The following is a 17,269-nucleotide window of genomic DNA, read 5'->3' on the forward strand; positions in this document are numbered from 1 at the left end:
AATGTAAACGTTCTTACAGTGCCACTTATCATCAGTTTGAATTTAGTTAATCAATTAGCTAATATTTTCTTGTCACAATTTTGCTATGCATGCAAGCATGATACAAACAGAAGAGACATAATAGTGAAATGTGAAATTAAGTTTCTTTATTTATTCATCGTTCAAATATATAAAAAACAATTATATGTTTACTACAATATGGATACATTTCCCAACAGAAAGGCATTACTAGGAATTCGTAGTGACCATAACAGGTTCAAAAAGTAGTCTTTGGGATGTCATCATTCTTAATTCTGACTTGATAATACCCGAATCCAAGATAGATTTTGGAAAATAACTTGGCACCACCTAACTGATCGAACAAATCTTCAATTCTAGGTAGCGAGTATTTGTTCTTAATGATTACTCGATTCAATTTGCGGTAGTCTATACATAAGCGAAGTGGTCCATCCTTTTTCTTTACAAAAAGAACCGGTGCACCCCATGATGAAATACTGGGTAAAATAAATCCTGTATATAACAACTCTTGCATCTTGGCATTCAACTCTTTTAGTTTTAAAGGCGCTATTCAGTAAAGAACACATGAAACAAGGGCAGTACTAGAAGTAATCTCAATTAGAACTCAACATCCATGATAGGCGGTAATCCCGAAAGCTCTTCTTAAATAACATCTGGAAACTCACTCACAATTGGTACCTAACAAAAATCTTTCCTTACTACAATTAAATCCAAAATATATGCTAAATAAACAACCTTACCTTAGAAGATCAATCTCCAAGCTAAAACTACCAAGATCATATTATTTTTAATGTCATGTTTTACCCTTGGTATGAACACTTCATTACTGTCTACATTTAATAGTTGTACACCTCTGACACTCAATAACCGCATTATACCTAGACAACCAATCTAAGCCCAAAATAGCATCAAACTCGTGAAAACTCAATAGCATTAAATCAGCCGGAAAGACTTGACCACAAAATTCTGGTGTACAGTATTGAATTACTCTATTAACAATCGCACTTTTACCAAGGGGATTGGTAACCAAAACATTTATTTCAGTAGAAACGACTTTAAGACTCTTCATACTTACCAACTTAATGCAAATGTACAAATAGGTTGACCCCGAATCAATTAATGCATGAATAATAATGTCAAACAAAGAAAAATTACTCGTAATAACATCTAAAACTTCAATGTCCTCCTTGGTTCGCATCACATAAGCTTTAGTCGAGGCTTTAGATCTTGACCAACCAGTGATCCTTTGCACATTTCCTTGGGTGGAGCTCGAACTCGCGGCAACTCTGGTTCTTAACCCTTGTTATGCTACACGATTTACCCTAATAGATTGCTAAGTGCCTCCATCACCTCGTTTTGAACATTCCCTAACCAAGTGGACCTATGGACCACACCCAAAACAAGCTCCCGAGGTTTTTCAGCAAGTACTCGCATGATTTTTTCCACGTTGACCGCAAGCAAGGATGGTCATTCTTTTCGAACCATCCATGCTAGCTACAAACATAGCTTGACATCTATCACAGCTCCACCTGAAACCATCAAGTTGATGACTTTGTACAAGAGTAAAAGAGAAACCTTCATCGTCTTTGATTCTCTTAACCTTAGGAACCGAAAACGAGTATGCCGCTCCTCTTTTTCCTCTTTCACAATCTCTTACCTTGTTCTTTTCTTGTATATTTAATTCTAACCTCTGAACTTTGGTGAACAAAACGACTACGTCCTGAATCTTTGGTACCACCAATATTATACAAATTTCCTTGTTTAGTCCCTATTCAAATTTGATACAGAAGGTTTCTATAACACCCCAAAATAGGGCTTAGGAGTTTTAGGGGTATTTTAGGAATTTTAGCCTTAGAGTACTCGGAATTTCACGACATGGCATATAGATAATGTTTTCATTATAGTTTTTAGAAAATCAAATCAATGTTTGAAAATATGTTTTGGACATCTTTAATTTTAGGAAAAGGACTGATTTGTAATAGAGTCAAAACTATGAGCATTTATGTTATAGTTTCACCAATTTTTAAAATTGAACCTATGTCTCCCCCCACCAACTTGTTTTCATGTTAGTTTCCCCTTCATTGTGTTTGTGGTCCCTTTGATTTCCCTAACTCTCCCTACTCAATTTTGACTCCCAAACTGTGATATTTTGATTTCTACTATTATCTAAGCCTTAAACCTCTATAAAATCTTTTCAAAACACCCAAAAACTCTATTGATTTCACCATTGTCAAGTTATTAGATTTTCTCGGGTTTGCGTCAAAAGTTCGATTTTTGTCAATCAAAGGTAATGTTTTGATTCATTATGAGTTTTTCATGATATCTAGTCTTTAAAATTGAATTATTAGCGCTCAAATCGCATGTTTCACATAAAAGCCGAAAATTGGGTTATTAATGGTGGATTTCAGAATTTTGAGTAAAAACGTGGTTTCAAAGTGTTTTTCAATTAGTTTTGACATAATTAAAAGGTTTCTAAACTTTGAAGTTTCATTAAGAATTTCTAACGTTTTAATGAATTTTTAGAAAATAACTATAAAACACGTCGAAAAAGTTGATACCATGAATTGAGTATTTTATTGTAGTTTAAAGGTTGGGAACTAGTCGTAGGTGAATTATAAGATGAATGGAACCAGATTTAGGAGAAAAGACTAAGTATAGACCAAGATATTCAAATTCAAAGTTTGTTATGTTAAAGGTTTTAGTTACATGAGAACTTAGCTTAGGCTTGTGTTTTGGTTGTTTAAAGCGAGTTCTTAGTTGCTATTTGACTATGTTTATTGTATGATTATTGTGTGTGAAACCGCGGATTCATTAGAGCCTGCTATGAGTTAAGGAAAAGTTAGTTGAGCTTTCGGTTTTCCGGCGAAAGCATAAAGTGGTGACTGTTTGGGATTGCTACTCGTAGGCACGAGTCATGTGTTATTTAGGAATTTAGTAGTAGCCTAAACTCCTATTCTAAATTATGAGTATAAGTTTTGTTGTATCTATATTCATTTTGTGGTTTTGTGCTTATATGATTATGAAATTGTGCATAGTGATGAGTAGCTCAAATATGTGATATGTGGATATGGTAACTATTGTGAAAAGTGCAAATGTATACATGATGCATATGTTATATGACAGTGATAGTGTTTTGCAAAAGATGTTAACATGCAGTGATAGTGCACGGATAATTGGTAAGTGATATGTGTTTGTTTAAAGATATTTTGGCCTTGTTATCTTGAAATCGTTGGATATTGTTGGCATGCCATAGGATTGTGAGTACTCACCTAAATGTAAAGTGATTTTGGGTGTAAAGGCCCTTGGACATGTTTGGAGGGATAAGGGAATGTGAGCTAAGCTCCATTCAATAGGGCATGTGAGGGGAAATAATGAGAGTGTTAGCTATATGCTTTACTTTTGGGACATGTTTGACTCTATGAGTCATTTGGTGTGATTGGAGATTCATGTATCCAATTTCTAATGATAGATCTCATTATATATTTCTTAACTCAAGTGTCAATATATCTTATTATATGTGACTGAGTGTATAACACTCCTTAACCCTTATCCGTCGCCAGAATAGAGTTACGAAGCATTACCTGATATTTCAGAATAAATATAAAAAATCGCATAATAATTTAACATACACATCATAATTTAATCATAATGTCCCTTTATTGAGCCCTCAAGGCCCAATTCACATGTTAGAAACAAATCGGGACTTAATCAGAAGTCTAGAAAAGTTTTCGTGAAATTTTGAAATTTTTCCTAAGTACAGGGCTCACATGCCTGTGTGGCTAAGGGACACGCCCGTGTGACCCTATGACATGCCTGTGCTTCAGGTCGTATCCTACCCTGTGTAACTCTTTGACTTGCTCACAAGACCAAGTCACAAGCTCGTGTGCTAGGCTTTATTCCTCACATGGCTGAGACACACGCCCATGTCTCTGCCCGTGTGGAAATACTTGAGTATTCTGTTTTGAAAATTAAATGTTGTAGGGGACACACGGCCAAACCGCACGCCCAAGTAATAGTCGTGTGTCTCACACGGTTTGGTCACACGCCCGCGTGCCAGGCCGTATGAACTCAAAATGAGCCTTAAACATTAAGATTACCAACCCTGCAAATCTTGAACAACAAGCAATTCAAAAACCATTTGTTCAACCAATCCAAAACATATTTAAATACATTTAAAACATGTCAAATTAATCATCCCTAGTGCCCAATCAATATACTCTTATAGGTATTTCACATATAATATCCAAAACAATTCAAATTAACATCATTTAAGTCATTTCTAAATTTATACCAATTTCAACTAAAACACATCATTTAATAGTTTTAAACATGATACATATGTTCATATATATATATACTCAACCCATTTCAAATTATAGCATCATTACAGTCATTTCCCAAAATGACAAACACAATATCCTAGATACATGCCATTACCAAAATGAAACATACTTCACCACTTTGAGTCTGGGATCAGCTTTGGATGCTGATTCAACGTTCTGACTTTAACCTAACCTAGGCACAGAAACAAACCGTACGCTAAGTATAAACTCAGTGGTATTTCTATAATCTGAATACTTATTAAGCAAGAATTTATAATATTTATATATATCTCATCATACATAACAAAAATCATTCAAATAGATAATCAATTTCATAAACACATCATTCATAATACTTTCAATTCTCATCTTTTACTATTTCAATCTCATAATTGCTATTCAAATAGCTTTTCTCAATGAAATACACCTATCTTCTCACTATATCAATAACAATTTCATGAACTATATCAATAACCATTCCATGAACCCATTGGTTCATACATTTCAATTTCATAACTCAATTCAATATCCTACTCCAATTCATGTTCAAAATCATCCAATATCATTCATATTGCCAATTCATTTATTTACCCCTATTAACAGGACTCGGACTTTGGCAAATACACGAATCCAACCAAAACACACCAGTATGGCACCCAGTGCCTCATCAGATAATTCGAAGTAAATAGATTAACACCCAGTGTCCCATCTGCCATTTTGAAGCAAGTTGGTACCCAGTACCTCATCGAATTTATCCGAAGTAATAGTTTGACACCCAGTGTCTCATCGACTCATGGTCAAAGTATCCTTGAACTCTTCCAATCCTATGGCATACCAACTATATCTGACTCAGCCCGATACAGTTAATAGGGTTTCACATCACTTTTCAATTTCAACTAATATACATTTCAATTCAAATAACCACATATACTCAAAATTTAATTCAATTCAATTCATTTCATTTCATTACCACAATACCAATACTTACCTCAATTCCACTTACCATACATATTAAGCAATAAATACAACAACAATTATTAAATTTGGATTATAGAAATACAAACCGTAATTCTCAAGCTACTCCTCGTTAATCTTGCCTTTTCCTTTTCTAGCCGAGGTTTCCAACTCAACGTTAGCTATGAAATTAAAACAATTAAAAATCATCAATACACACAATTTCACATTGAATATTTCAATTTATACTTAACTTTTGCCTCAAATCCAATTTTAATCCCTAACCAACTTTTGCCTAAAATCCAATTTTAATCCCTAACCAAAACTAACTTTGTTTTCTTCACAATTTATTCTATATTTTCATTCAATTTCACTTAAAATTAGTTTTAACTCTCTATTTTTACCATAAACTCCTTAATTTAAAATTTCTCAATTTAGCCCCTCTATTTTAAACTTACAATTTATTCTACAATTTAATTTTTTTCTCAATTCTAACTTGAAATTCTATCAATTTAACCCTTAATACTTCAATTTATTCAACATGAATAAAATCTAAAAATCCGCTAACTTTCAAAATTTCAACATAAATCAAGTAGTATTTTGTTCTAGAATTCTAAAAACATAAAATTATTAAAAAAATGGACTAATTTGACTTACCAATTAAACCTTGAACCTTAAAACCCTAGTTTTTCCTTTCTTTTTCTTTTCTCCCTTTTTCTCCCTAATTTCGTTTCTTATTCTGTTCTTTGTTCTTTCTATTTCTTTTGTTTATTCTTTATTTACTTTATTTTAATTATAATAATATAATATAATAATATTTTCTTAAATAATAAGTAAGTATACATGTATATTACAAATGTATGTATGTATTTATTACACATGTATATTACCACTACCATACAATTGTCACAATTTGGTTTATTTACTTATTTAGTCCCTTAAATTTTCTCTAATTTATAATTCAACTTTTATTCTATTTACAATCTAGTCCATATACCTAATTAACCGTGATTCAAGCTAATTCACCTAGCCAAAACCCAATTAATCACACAACTAACTTCGTAAATATTTTTAATAAATATTTACGAATTCGTTTTTTGAAAATGAAAACCCGAAAATTCACTTTTCGATACTCGTAAATTTTGGGTCGTTGCAGCGTGAATCATGGTTTATGCTTAAATGAATATGTGATATTAGATTTATGCTTGAAAGAGTATGCAATTGCTATGTAAATGGACTACTAGATAATACAAGAATAAGAAAAGTATGACACTAGTTATAAGAACAATATGTTTGTCCTATATAGTTGTTTGTGGATGCATGATGGCACGTTTGCGTTGTGGTTATTCTACTCGTTCACTGAGCTTGTTAAAGCTCACCCACTCTTTTCAACATATGCATATTAGTGACGTTTCGGTATGGGCGGTGTGGTTTTTCGAGGGAGTGATCCAAGGAAGACTTGTTAATTCTCGTAAGTGTTCATTTAATTATTTGTGTATTAGGGAATAAGGCAATGTGGTATACTTGTTTAATGCCATGATGTGTTTGGACTATTTTCTGGTTTTGCTTTTGTTTTTTTAAAGGTTTATGAGTTTATATATTTGCTTAGGTTTATGAACATTGATGATGGTATGATGATACTTTCTCAGACACGTTTTTGGTATTTTAAACTATTGATTAAGCCGTTTGGATGGTTATTTGTCATAGTAGTTGATGTATGATGATTAGAAACATATTTGGAATGGATATATACTATTGTATGTTGTGTTTTTATGTTCAGAGGCAAAGGTATCAATATTCGGGTTTTTAAAAACGATACATATGTGCTTTGAAACATGCAGAAAGTCAGAATAGAGATTTGGTATCGATACCCTGGCTTGAGTATCGATACTCGAGGTAGATTTATTGATACTTTAAGTAAGGTACCGATAATTTTTTACGTTTTGAATTTTGGTGAGAAATAGAATGCAAGTTTGGTATCGATTTTCCATGTGGTATCGGTACCATGTTGGGAAAATATCGATACCTTGAGGTTAGTACCGATACCTATGTGTTTAACTTTGAAATTTTGCTAAGTGGTCCAAATGCTTGAATTTTTATCACGGTAAGTTACATTAATGTATGTCCAGCATGATTTAATGATGATTAATGCATGTATATATTAAAACCTGTGCAAATGCTATGAATGACATATGCTGGCTTTAAAATAGTGAACACTGTAGCGTATGAGTAGTAAGATGGTGGTGTGGCATCTTTATATTTAGGCTCAATGACTGGGCCGGGTATAGGGTGTTATAGTTTCCTCCATCGGCACCAAATCCTGTGCATACTTGCTTAATATAACAAACTCCCTCTCATATTCAAATACAGTCATCCTCTCCTGACTTATATTTAATAATTCTCTTTTCATTTGCTTAACAAAGAGTCGATTTATACACTTCTTATGAAATTTTTGTAAAAAAGAAATCCTAACCAATTTGCTCACGTGGAGTGATGCTCGTCACCGCATGACACTACTAGTAGGTTTCATTTTTAAGCAATGAAACTGCACACTGAAGATTATCAGGTGAAGTGCATTGTAATTCTTTAGTAACTCATAGCTCTCGCAAAATCCAATTTTTTGCTTCTATTGAATCGTCATCCTTCTCTCCCCTAAATTCTTTGGTGCCCTGCTTCCATATTTCCTTCATTAGATCGTCCTAAAGCGCATTTGGAACTTGAACAGGAGGAGGAGCTAACGGTTGAGCAGGGTTATTCTCTGGTTGTAGAGGCGGTGGTGGAGTAGCACCCATAAATTGATCAAACCACTGCCCCATTATTTCCAGTAGTGCATTTCATGCGTCGGTCCTTGTAGCCCTTCTATTCTCGGAAGGAATCGACATGACAAGTACATGTAGCATTCTTCCCTAATATTTATGGCATGCTTATCTCCTATATGCATCAACATACATTCGCAATCATATAAATATCATGTTTATCACATAAATATAAATACACAAAATTTTAACGACTCTGACCAGCCAAAGATTTCATGATTCTATCATAAAAAATAAAAAAATGCAAAATTCACCCCAAATTTAAATATCATCAAGTTGGGTGTTGCGACATCACGTAGTTGGTGTCGTGACATCAAAGGTAGTATGCTTCTTAAGTGGTCTAGAGGTGGTGTTGTGACTTCCAAGCTAGTGTTACAACATCAAAGGCAACCCACTGACTCATTGGCCTAAATTGGTGTTGTAACACCTATAACCCATTATCGTCGCCAGAATAGGTTACAAAGTATTATCGTACAAATAAGAACATTTCATAACACATAACATATGATTATCAAATTATTTGAGCCTACGAAGCCCTAAAATGGTTTATGAACTATCAGGGACCAATTTGAAATAAACAAAAAAAATTTAGGAAAAAATTAAAAATTTCCATTTCAAGGGTCACACGGCTGTGTGACAGAGCCCAAACCGTGTGGCTCTGAATATGGCTGTATGGCTATCCCACACCCCCGTGTAGCTACTCCACACACCTGTATGTCTACCCGTGTAACTCATTAACTTGGGTCACACGGTCGTGTCGCAGGTTGTGTGTCAGCCCGTGTGAACCCTACACCTAACACGCTCAGGGCACACGACAGTGTGGTAACTTGTGCCTTAGGCCGCGTGTGCCCAAAATTGACCCTAAACTTGTCATTTCCATTCTCAAATTATTAAGTACATTCACATGCTAAAAATGCATGCAATCAAGCTTTCAAGAGGCATTCAAAGACACTCAAAACATGCCAAAAGAACCAACCCAAGTGTCTAACCAATGTGTCATCCATAACACCACAATATAATTACTTACCCAATTCATTTCCTTAACCAAATGTATAAGCCACAGGCGCCTTCAAAATGACTTACATTCAATCCCAAAATGCCATACCCAATTCAAGCCAAACTTACCATTTCATGCACAACCACTTATGCTTTATCTAAAAATTTAAGCATGCTTACAACACATAGCTACTCATACTATAACATCATATGCACAACAAAAACACCATACAAGTACTTATGAACCATTACAATACATAATCAAATTCTCTTATTACATGTCATATAAGCCAAGTTTTATTCAAAAGCTACCAAATGATCCTCGGATAGTATGATTCTTCGAGTTGATCCGATCTTTCGATTATCTACAAGACGTTATCTACAAAGAAGCAAGACAAATACTCGAGTAAGCTTTCATATAGCTTAGTAAGTTCATCAATTAAATGAATAAGCTTACCCAATTAAATATAGTAATTCAAATAAATAAATTAATGAACAGAGTTCCTGTTATAAGGCTATTAACAAAATTCCTATAAATTACAGCTCACAACAGGTAAGTAATGCTCAATAAAATAGTACAAATTAGTTTTCACATTTCAATAACATTCATAGATCAATAAAACATAGCCCGATGAATGATATATAGATATGAGTACACAGTTAACCATCCAGCACACCAGATGTTCATAAGAGCTAGTGCCACCCAGCACACCAGATGCTCATAAGAGCCAGTACCATCCAGTACACCAGAAACACTGTAATATAGCACGATAGTCCGCAACAAATGCAAGACCTCAGCATATCCAATGAATAGATAATATACAGAAATCATCTTCACTGCTCAGAATAATCTCGCATTACGTGCATAATAACCTATTAGCATGCCAATCATACTCTATCCTACGTTTATCGGTTCAGAGCATTCCATCACAAAACAATACGTGAATATCCCACTATCTCATATTCCATATGCAAGTAATAGTTCAACAACCAAACATTCATTGGCTCAGAATATCTCAATCGGTGATCGATGTCATATCAATTCATTATTTCCATTTTCAATTACATGCATCAATATAATCCAACATTATATAATTAAGTTCATATAATACATTTAAAAATGTATTAAAATTAAACTGAACGAACTTACTTAACTAAATTGCAGTGATGATAAAGGTACAGGGACTATTCTAAAATTTTATCTTTTCTATGATTTTCAGCTCGTTCATGATCTAGAATAATAATTTTATTCAATTAACTAGTTCTACCAGAATAATTTGCCACAACGAACTATGAAAAATCAATGACCAAACTTTAATAAACTATTTTACCAACTTCGTAAATATTGTAATTTAATATTTACGAGTTCGGTTTACAGAAATGAGGTTCCAAAACCACCTATTTTGACACCAACAAAAATCAAGTTTTTACAAATGGTGTATTGAGATACAAAGGGAGGGTCTATATTGGTAACACAAGCACATTGAGGGAGCAAATCCTTAAATAACTACACGACTCTTCTTAAATAGGCATTCTGGCACCCAAGCAACATACATCACAATTAGGTCTTATTTCTACTTGTTGGGACTAAAAAGGCAAGTTAAGGACTATGTCCAATCGTGTGGTATTTTTTAGAGATCTAAATATGAACATTTGGCCAAACCAAAGTTACTTCAGCCCATTCATTCCATAATAAGCTGAAAATGCCAATTTTACCAAAACCACTTCAATATAAACACACAATTGAAACAAACGCAATTCAACAAATAATTTAGTAAGTTTCATATGAACTTACCTGGCAAAACAGCAAATAAACGAGTCTTTAAGGACTAATTGACAATTTTTGCTTTTTCCCGATTATCTCTAGTTTGATCAAATTCTCAATCTATACAATTATTCAATTCAATTTATCAATATAAATATCAAACATTTTATATCATTCCATGATATGCATGTACCTATTTAATTTCATTTTTGAAAAGCCCCTTAAAGTTTTTATTTTATTCAATTTAGTCCCTAAAACCGAAATAGCCATAACTATCAAATTTAAGCTTTGATTTGAAAACTAATTTCAATTACATCCTTTTAGGACCCTCTACTATCTATTATTATAGAAATTTCACATCAATTATACAATTTATACACTTTAGTCTTTTTGAACAAAACTAACAATTAAACTTTACAATCTAGTCATTTTTCACATCTAAGCTTAAAATCTATCAATTTGACACCAATTTCTTAAAGAAATCAATAATGGAAACTTTAAAAAACTCTAATAGTTTTAAAAATTGGTACATGGACTATCTAAATCAAGCTCCCACAACCTTAAAAACATAAAAAAAATTATAAGAAAATGACTTAATTGCACTAACCAACTAGTAGCCGAAAGTTTGAAGCTTTAGAAAAGGATTCCTTAGGTTTTCTTCAAGAACTTTCGGTGGTGGATGGAGAAGATGAAGCTTTCTTCTCTTTCATTCCACAAATTTTGTAATTATATGTAAATTAACCTTTTAATTAAACTTATTTTAACTAAACAACTTTAATTAATCAAGTTAATCAACAAATAATGCTACCGTCCACTAGTACCCATTCCTAAATGACTAAATTTCCATTTTTTGACCTTTAGTTAATTGCAATTTGAGTCTCTAAATCTTTGGTCAATTAAAAACTTATAGTGATAAAACTTTTACAATTTAGTTCTTATACTTAAATTAAACAACTAATAAGCAAAATTGAAGGACTAAACTTTAATAAACTATTATACCAACTCCATAAATATTTTAATTTAATATTTACGGATTTGATTTATGAAAATAGAGTTTTGAAACCATCTTTTTTGACACTATTAAAAATCAAACAATTACAAATGATGTATTGAGATACAAAGGGAGGGTATACATCGATAACACAGGCACATTGAGGGAGCAAATCCTTAAATTACTACATGACTCTCCTTAAGAGGGCATTCTGGCACTCAAGCAACATGCTTCGGAATTAGGCCTTATTTCTGTTGAAACTAAAAAAGGCAAGCAACATGCTTCCGAATTAGGCCTTATTTCTGTTGGAACTAAGAAGGCAAATTAAGGACTGTGTCCAACCGCATCATATTTGCCAGAAATCTAGAGATTTAAATATGGACATGTGGCCAACGTTACTTCAACCTATTCATTTCCTAATCAATGCTTGAGAGGTAATTCCTATGACTGGATTTCTATGAATTCTGAGAACTAAACCATAATAACAAATTAAGAAAATCGTTTGCGTGTTTGAAATCAAATTTGCATTTTATACTGTTAAAAGCATAACATAATGGCAAAAATTACAACCTTTGATTATTAAAAAACAAACCCCCAATAAAGAAAAAGAAACAAAATTCAACTTGTGGAACCTTTAGAAGTACATCAAGACTGCAAGGAAGGTTTCCCCCATCATAAAAATGGCATGGAAATGACCCATTTCCCTATAGTCATGTAATCAAAATAAAAATTAATATGGACAAAAGATAAAACAAATCTACCCCACGGCAACAGTAAGCAAGCATATATGTTTGGCAACAAATGGGCTCCCTTTGCAAGCTGATTCGAAGAACTGTTGCTTCAAGTATAACATGTTATCTTCCAATGGGCCCAGTTGAGGTGGTTTTGACACGGCGGAACAAGGTTGCTGATTAAAATCATGTTAGACTTTGAGAGATTTCACTCCCTCTTATCCTCTTCTGAGTCGTCTTCGGGATCAGAGACACCGGCATTTCCATTATTTCTCTCTTGCTTGACTAAATTGACATCCCCATCAGACTGCCCCCTTGTTAGAGATTGAGCTTCTTCATCATCAAATTCGTCCTTGACATCTTCCGAGTATGCATATCTATGCAAAGTTTAACAGTATTTAGCATGTTAGCATGAAAATTGGAGATACTACGGATGAAATTAAAGCTTTGAAATAATTGTACGGACACTCGAAAGAGAATTGTCATGACAACTTATATATAGGGAAGATTCCTTGACTATTTGAATGAAGATTCTAAACTAAAAAGGTAAGTACTCGGAGTAGAATATGGCCACAATTTGCCATCCTTTTGGTCAAATTGAGCTCTATTCAGCAGCAAAATTTGCCATCCTTTTAAATTTGAGGGGGAAAAAAGGCTAAGGTCATCCAATTGACTCAGTAATACTTCAAAAGAGTAAAACGCACCTTTGGGAGCTCTGAGATGGAGCCCAGAGGTAGCAAATAACACAGAGCAGTGCAAATGAAAGAATGTCCCAGAAAGCTGTGATGATCCAAGCACTTTGCCACCTCTCATTGAATGGATCTGTTGCTTTGAAGTATACCTGTCGTACCAAATAAATCAGATCTGTGATAAATTGAACCCATTGTATCTTACTGACGGCTAGATACCAGCTTTAAGTACAACTCGTAATACTTCACTTGAAACACAAATATTTGTCATTTATCTGCAATAAAATAGCAAGAGACACTAAGAAAGAAACCAAAATCTAAACAAAATATACCTCAAAAGTTATCCATGCGACTGAAGCAATCACTGCCACAGCTAGTGCATTTGAGAATTTCCTATAGAGGTCCAACTTTGCTGATATTCTCTTTACCTGGATGAGAAAACTACTGTCAGTCATTGAAACTTGTACTGAATGAAAGAGCAAAGTGAACATAAAATCATGATAAAGAATGAGTGCAGTTATTCTAATGGAGAAACTTAAGATCACCAATCACTAAAGCATAAAGAAAAAAGAAGAGAACACAAATACCTGTAACTGCTCTAGTGTTTTTGAAAGAGATGTAAAGATCCACAATATCAAAAACGCATCCAGGAATGCATCGGGAAGGACTAGGAAGAGTCTTGCTCTTCCTGATATGTCATTGATGGTCCCTACATACTCAGTAATGTCCAGCAATTCAGAGGCCAGAAAATAAGTAGCTCCAAGAAGAAGCACCTTTGAAGTAAGGCCACCTAAAGTTGGACGTACAACACCATAACCCATCGAAACAGAAAGCATGAGAAGTCGGGAAAGTGTTTTTCTTATTGCTCCAACTGTCACAACCCAAGTTGTAATTACAACAGGCCTCATTCCTGCACCGTTAAAATTAGAATAGTCGAAATACCACAATATCATTTCAAACAAACCGAGACCAATGACAGCAGTGATACAGTGCTGAAGTAGCAGGATATCTTTCCAAAACCTCACGTACTGTGCGAACCAAATGGCACTAAGCAACAAATAGGCAATCATCATGTAAACATAAAACTTCTTCAATGGTGCCATTCTCCCAGGTAAATAACCATCAGGATTCTTCCACACGGTCTTCCCACTCATTGTTGTTCCCTTTAGCTTCGGATCACATGCTATGAAAAACAAATTATACATCCCCGTTTTCATGATGGGGGCCTTAGCATTGTCCATACTTGTTGACAAGTCGTTCCCACCAAAATATATGTTCAGAACCATAGGCCATTTACTATCTGTTGAGGAAGGTATCCGAATGACTTCGCCTTGCTTGCACCCTTCCAGCTTAGCAAGATCAGGGGTACAACATATCGATCTCTGTCCACCATAAGCTGAACCACCAATATTATTTCTATCAGCAGCCTCGAAAATCACAGCTTGTATCAACCCGGTACCATGTTCCTTGTCGGACTGTTCATCTGCAGCAGCCTGAGTCCTCCAGAATGTGATATTCTCAAATCTAAAAAAATAAATAAAATACATTTAAGGCTTAAAATTCATCACCAAGAAACTGGTTTCCTTATGAATGGACATAACTGTTTTAAATCCATGGCCACATAAGATCATGAGAAAACAGCATTAATTATATATTTGGAAAAATGATAATAGCGTAGAAAACTCGGATCTGCTCAAATAATCATTTCCATTTGAATATGCAATTAATAATTAGTAAAAAAAAGGAAAAATTATATTTATGGTTTTTTTTTTCAAAATTAAATCTTCCGACGATGATCATAAATATAAATAAACCTAAGCATTAACTACTTCCTAACCGATCTAATCCACATAAATAAAACAACACCATATTCTTCACTTAAAACGCTAATGCACTGAGTTTAAAATAAAACAAACGATTTAAAACTTTTAAAATAAATATAATGTATCTTTAATGTCACCGGATAAAAGAGCGGCCATCGGAAACGGAGTTGTCGGAGGAACGAGAAGCCGCGAGGCCTTCACTGCCGCCAGGGAGAAGATAAGCATTTCCGACTTCATTGAAGAGTTGGTTTTGGTAAATGTGGATGGAAGCGTTGATGGTTGTTAATGCGGTTGATAATAGAAGGAAGATAGATACTAGATATGCGGAATCCATGGCTAGGAAATTGGGGGAATAGCCTTAGGCTCTAACCAGATCCAGAGAGTAGATCGGCGAATTTGAAGGGAAAGCAGAGTGAGTAAGATTAAAGAAATGGTTTAATCAAAGAAGCAAGCACACCGTCACTGTCGGTGAGCGGAAAGTACAGTTACGCGCCCTATACGCGCGGCTCCGTGGCTGTACTACCACCAACCTATCAAATGTGACGATAACATTTTGGTTAAAATACTAGTTTGGTTATATTAAATATATATTAGTTTGGTATTTTAATATTTTTACAAATTTAAATGCTTTGAAGCATGAGACTCAAAGCATTTGTGAAGGTAAAGAAAAGTGTCAAACAATGAGTTAATGAAATTAAGAATATATGATTAATATAGATATTATTGTTAATATAAGAGGATGTGAATTGAAATGAACTCAAGTACATTATTCTCCTATTTATGGGTTGAAGAGAGGCTATGGGTAATTCTATGTATTGTGTAAAAAAGAACATATATAATCAGAATCTATAATGAGATTATTTTTTTAAAAAAATTAATGCTACTATTAGTGAAGTAATTAATATCCTTTCTATACTTTCACACTTGTATTAGGATATATCTGCTCATGGGTAGGGTCACTTATCCAGGCCCAAAGTTTCGTTCGAAAAATGAGAGGGTTTGAACAAAAATATAAGACTTGAAAAATGGGCTTGAGTTAAATTTAAGGTTTGTTTCTTACATGGGTTAGGCTTTGGATAAGATTTTTTAGTCCAAAAGCTCAGTCTGGCTTGACTCGAATGCATTATGTTATAAAAATATTATATTAATTATACAGGCTAAGCAATAATTATATATATTTATATTTATATTAAATTATTAACCTAATAATAGTTAAATACATTACTCACAACTTAAAAAAAATTCGCCCAACTAAATAACTCAACCCAAAATATAAATTTTTAAAAATATATTTAATACAATAAAATATTTATTATATTTATGGTAGTGGTTTTTAATATAAATACTTTTTAATGTATTTTTAATTTGTTAAAAAAAATTATTTTAATGCTTTTTTTGTGCATTTAGTGTATTATTTTTTAAAAAATTATTTTTAAATATAAAATTAATTTTAAAAAAGTAAATATGGACAGGCTGAGTCAAGCTCGGATTTACTTTTCATGACTTAGGTCAGGTTAAAAAAAACTCATTTTTCGGATCAAACCAGACCCAAACTCAAAAAACTAATTTGAGCCCAACCCAACCATCAATCCCTCTAGTGTTAAATTAATTGCTAATATTTTTTAACATATTTCTTTTAGTTTTTTCATATATTTACAGAATTTGTAAAGTTTTTAATTGAGATGACTGTTCTATTTTGAATTGCTACTAATTTGGTAGCAATAAATAAGGCAAAGGAAATGGTAAGGCAGGCAACCAATGTGATTCGGGGCAAAGCGAAAAAGACACGGAATTCAACTGCTAAAAAGGTTAAGGACAATGTGTTTGGGAAGGTTTATGAATTAAAGGACATTGCAGGGAAGATAAAACATGAATAGAAAACTGATTTTTCAAATTATTTTAAAATATTTGCCTGCTAGAAAATAAATAAATTCGCCCTGGCTAACTACCCAATTATTATTTTTATTCTCTCGTAAGCTATTTTCATGGTTAATTGTCGTTATACTAAAGTTGTGGGAATTTAAAGAATAATATGGTTCTGGGTGAAAATAATATATATTTATAAAAAGTTTACGGTAAAAATTAAGATTTTAAATTTTATAGTTCCTACAATATTTAAGTTATTTTTTTAGATTAAGTCGTTTGATTCTCGTCTTTTTCTTCT

At 33.3% G+C, this 17,269-nt stretch overlaps 1 protein-coding gene across 1 annotated transcript; it reads right to left on the reverse strand.

The window, feature by feature from the left end:
• Window positions 1-12,369: 12,369 nt before the first annotated feature.
• LOC107925460 (transmembrane protein 87B) lies at window positions 12,370-15,673 on the reverse strand. The gene is made up of 5 exons (XM_016856157.2): window positions 15,243-15,673; window positions 13,870-14,806; window positions 13,615-13,710; window positions 13,298-13,434; window positions 12,370-12,970 (listed from the first exon to the last, which is right to left on the reverse strand). The coding sequence occupies exons 1-5, from the start codon at window positions 15,437-15,439 to the stop codon at window positions 12,802-12,804; spliced, it is 1,536 nt and encodes a 511-aa protein (XP_016711646.2). The 5' UTR covers window positions 15,440-15,673; the 3' UTR covers window positions 12,370-12,801.
• Between the last annotated feature and the right edge of the window lie 1,596 nt (window positions 15,674-17,269).

Source organism: Gossypium hirsutum, chromosome A01 (genome assembly GCF_007990345.1).
Source record: "Gossypium hirsutum isolate 1008001.06 chromosome A01, Gossypium_hirsutum_v2.1, whole genome shotgun sequence".
NCBI classification, from domain to species: Eukaryota; Viridiplantae; Streptophyta; class Magnoliopsida; order Malvales; family Malvaceae; genus Gossypium; species Gossypium hirsutum.

Bases quoted from the DNA above. Each gene is read 5' to 3' on its own strand.
- LOC107925460 (XM_016856157.2), bottom strand. From the start codon at position 15,439: ATGGATTCCGCATATCTAGTATCTATCTTCCTTCTATTATCAACCGCA. The intron at 13,435-13,614 runs GTATATTTTGTT...TTGGTACGACAG, and splicing joins TCGCATGGATAACTTTTGAG to GTATACTTCAAAGCAACAGA. The intron at 12,971-13,297 runs GTGCGTTTTACT...AACTTTGCATAG, and splicing joins CCATCTCAGAGCTCCCAAAG to ATATGCATACTCGGAAGATG.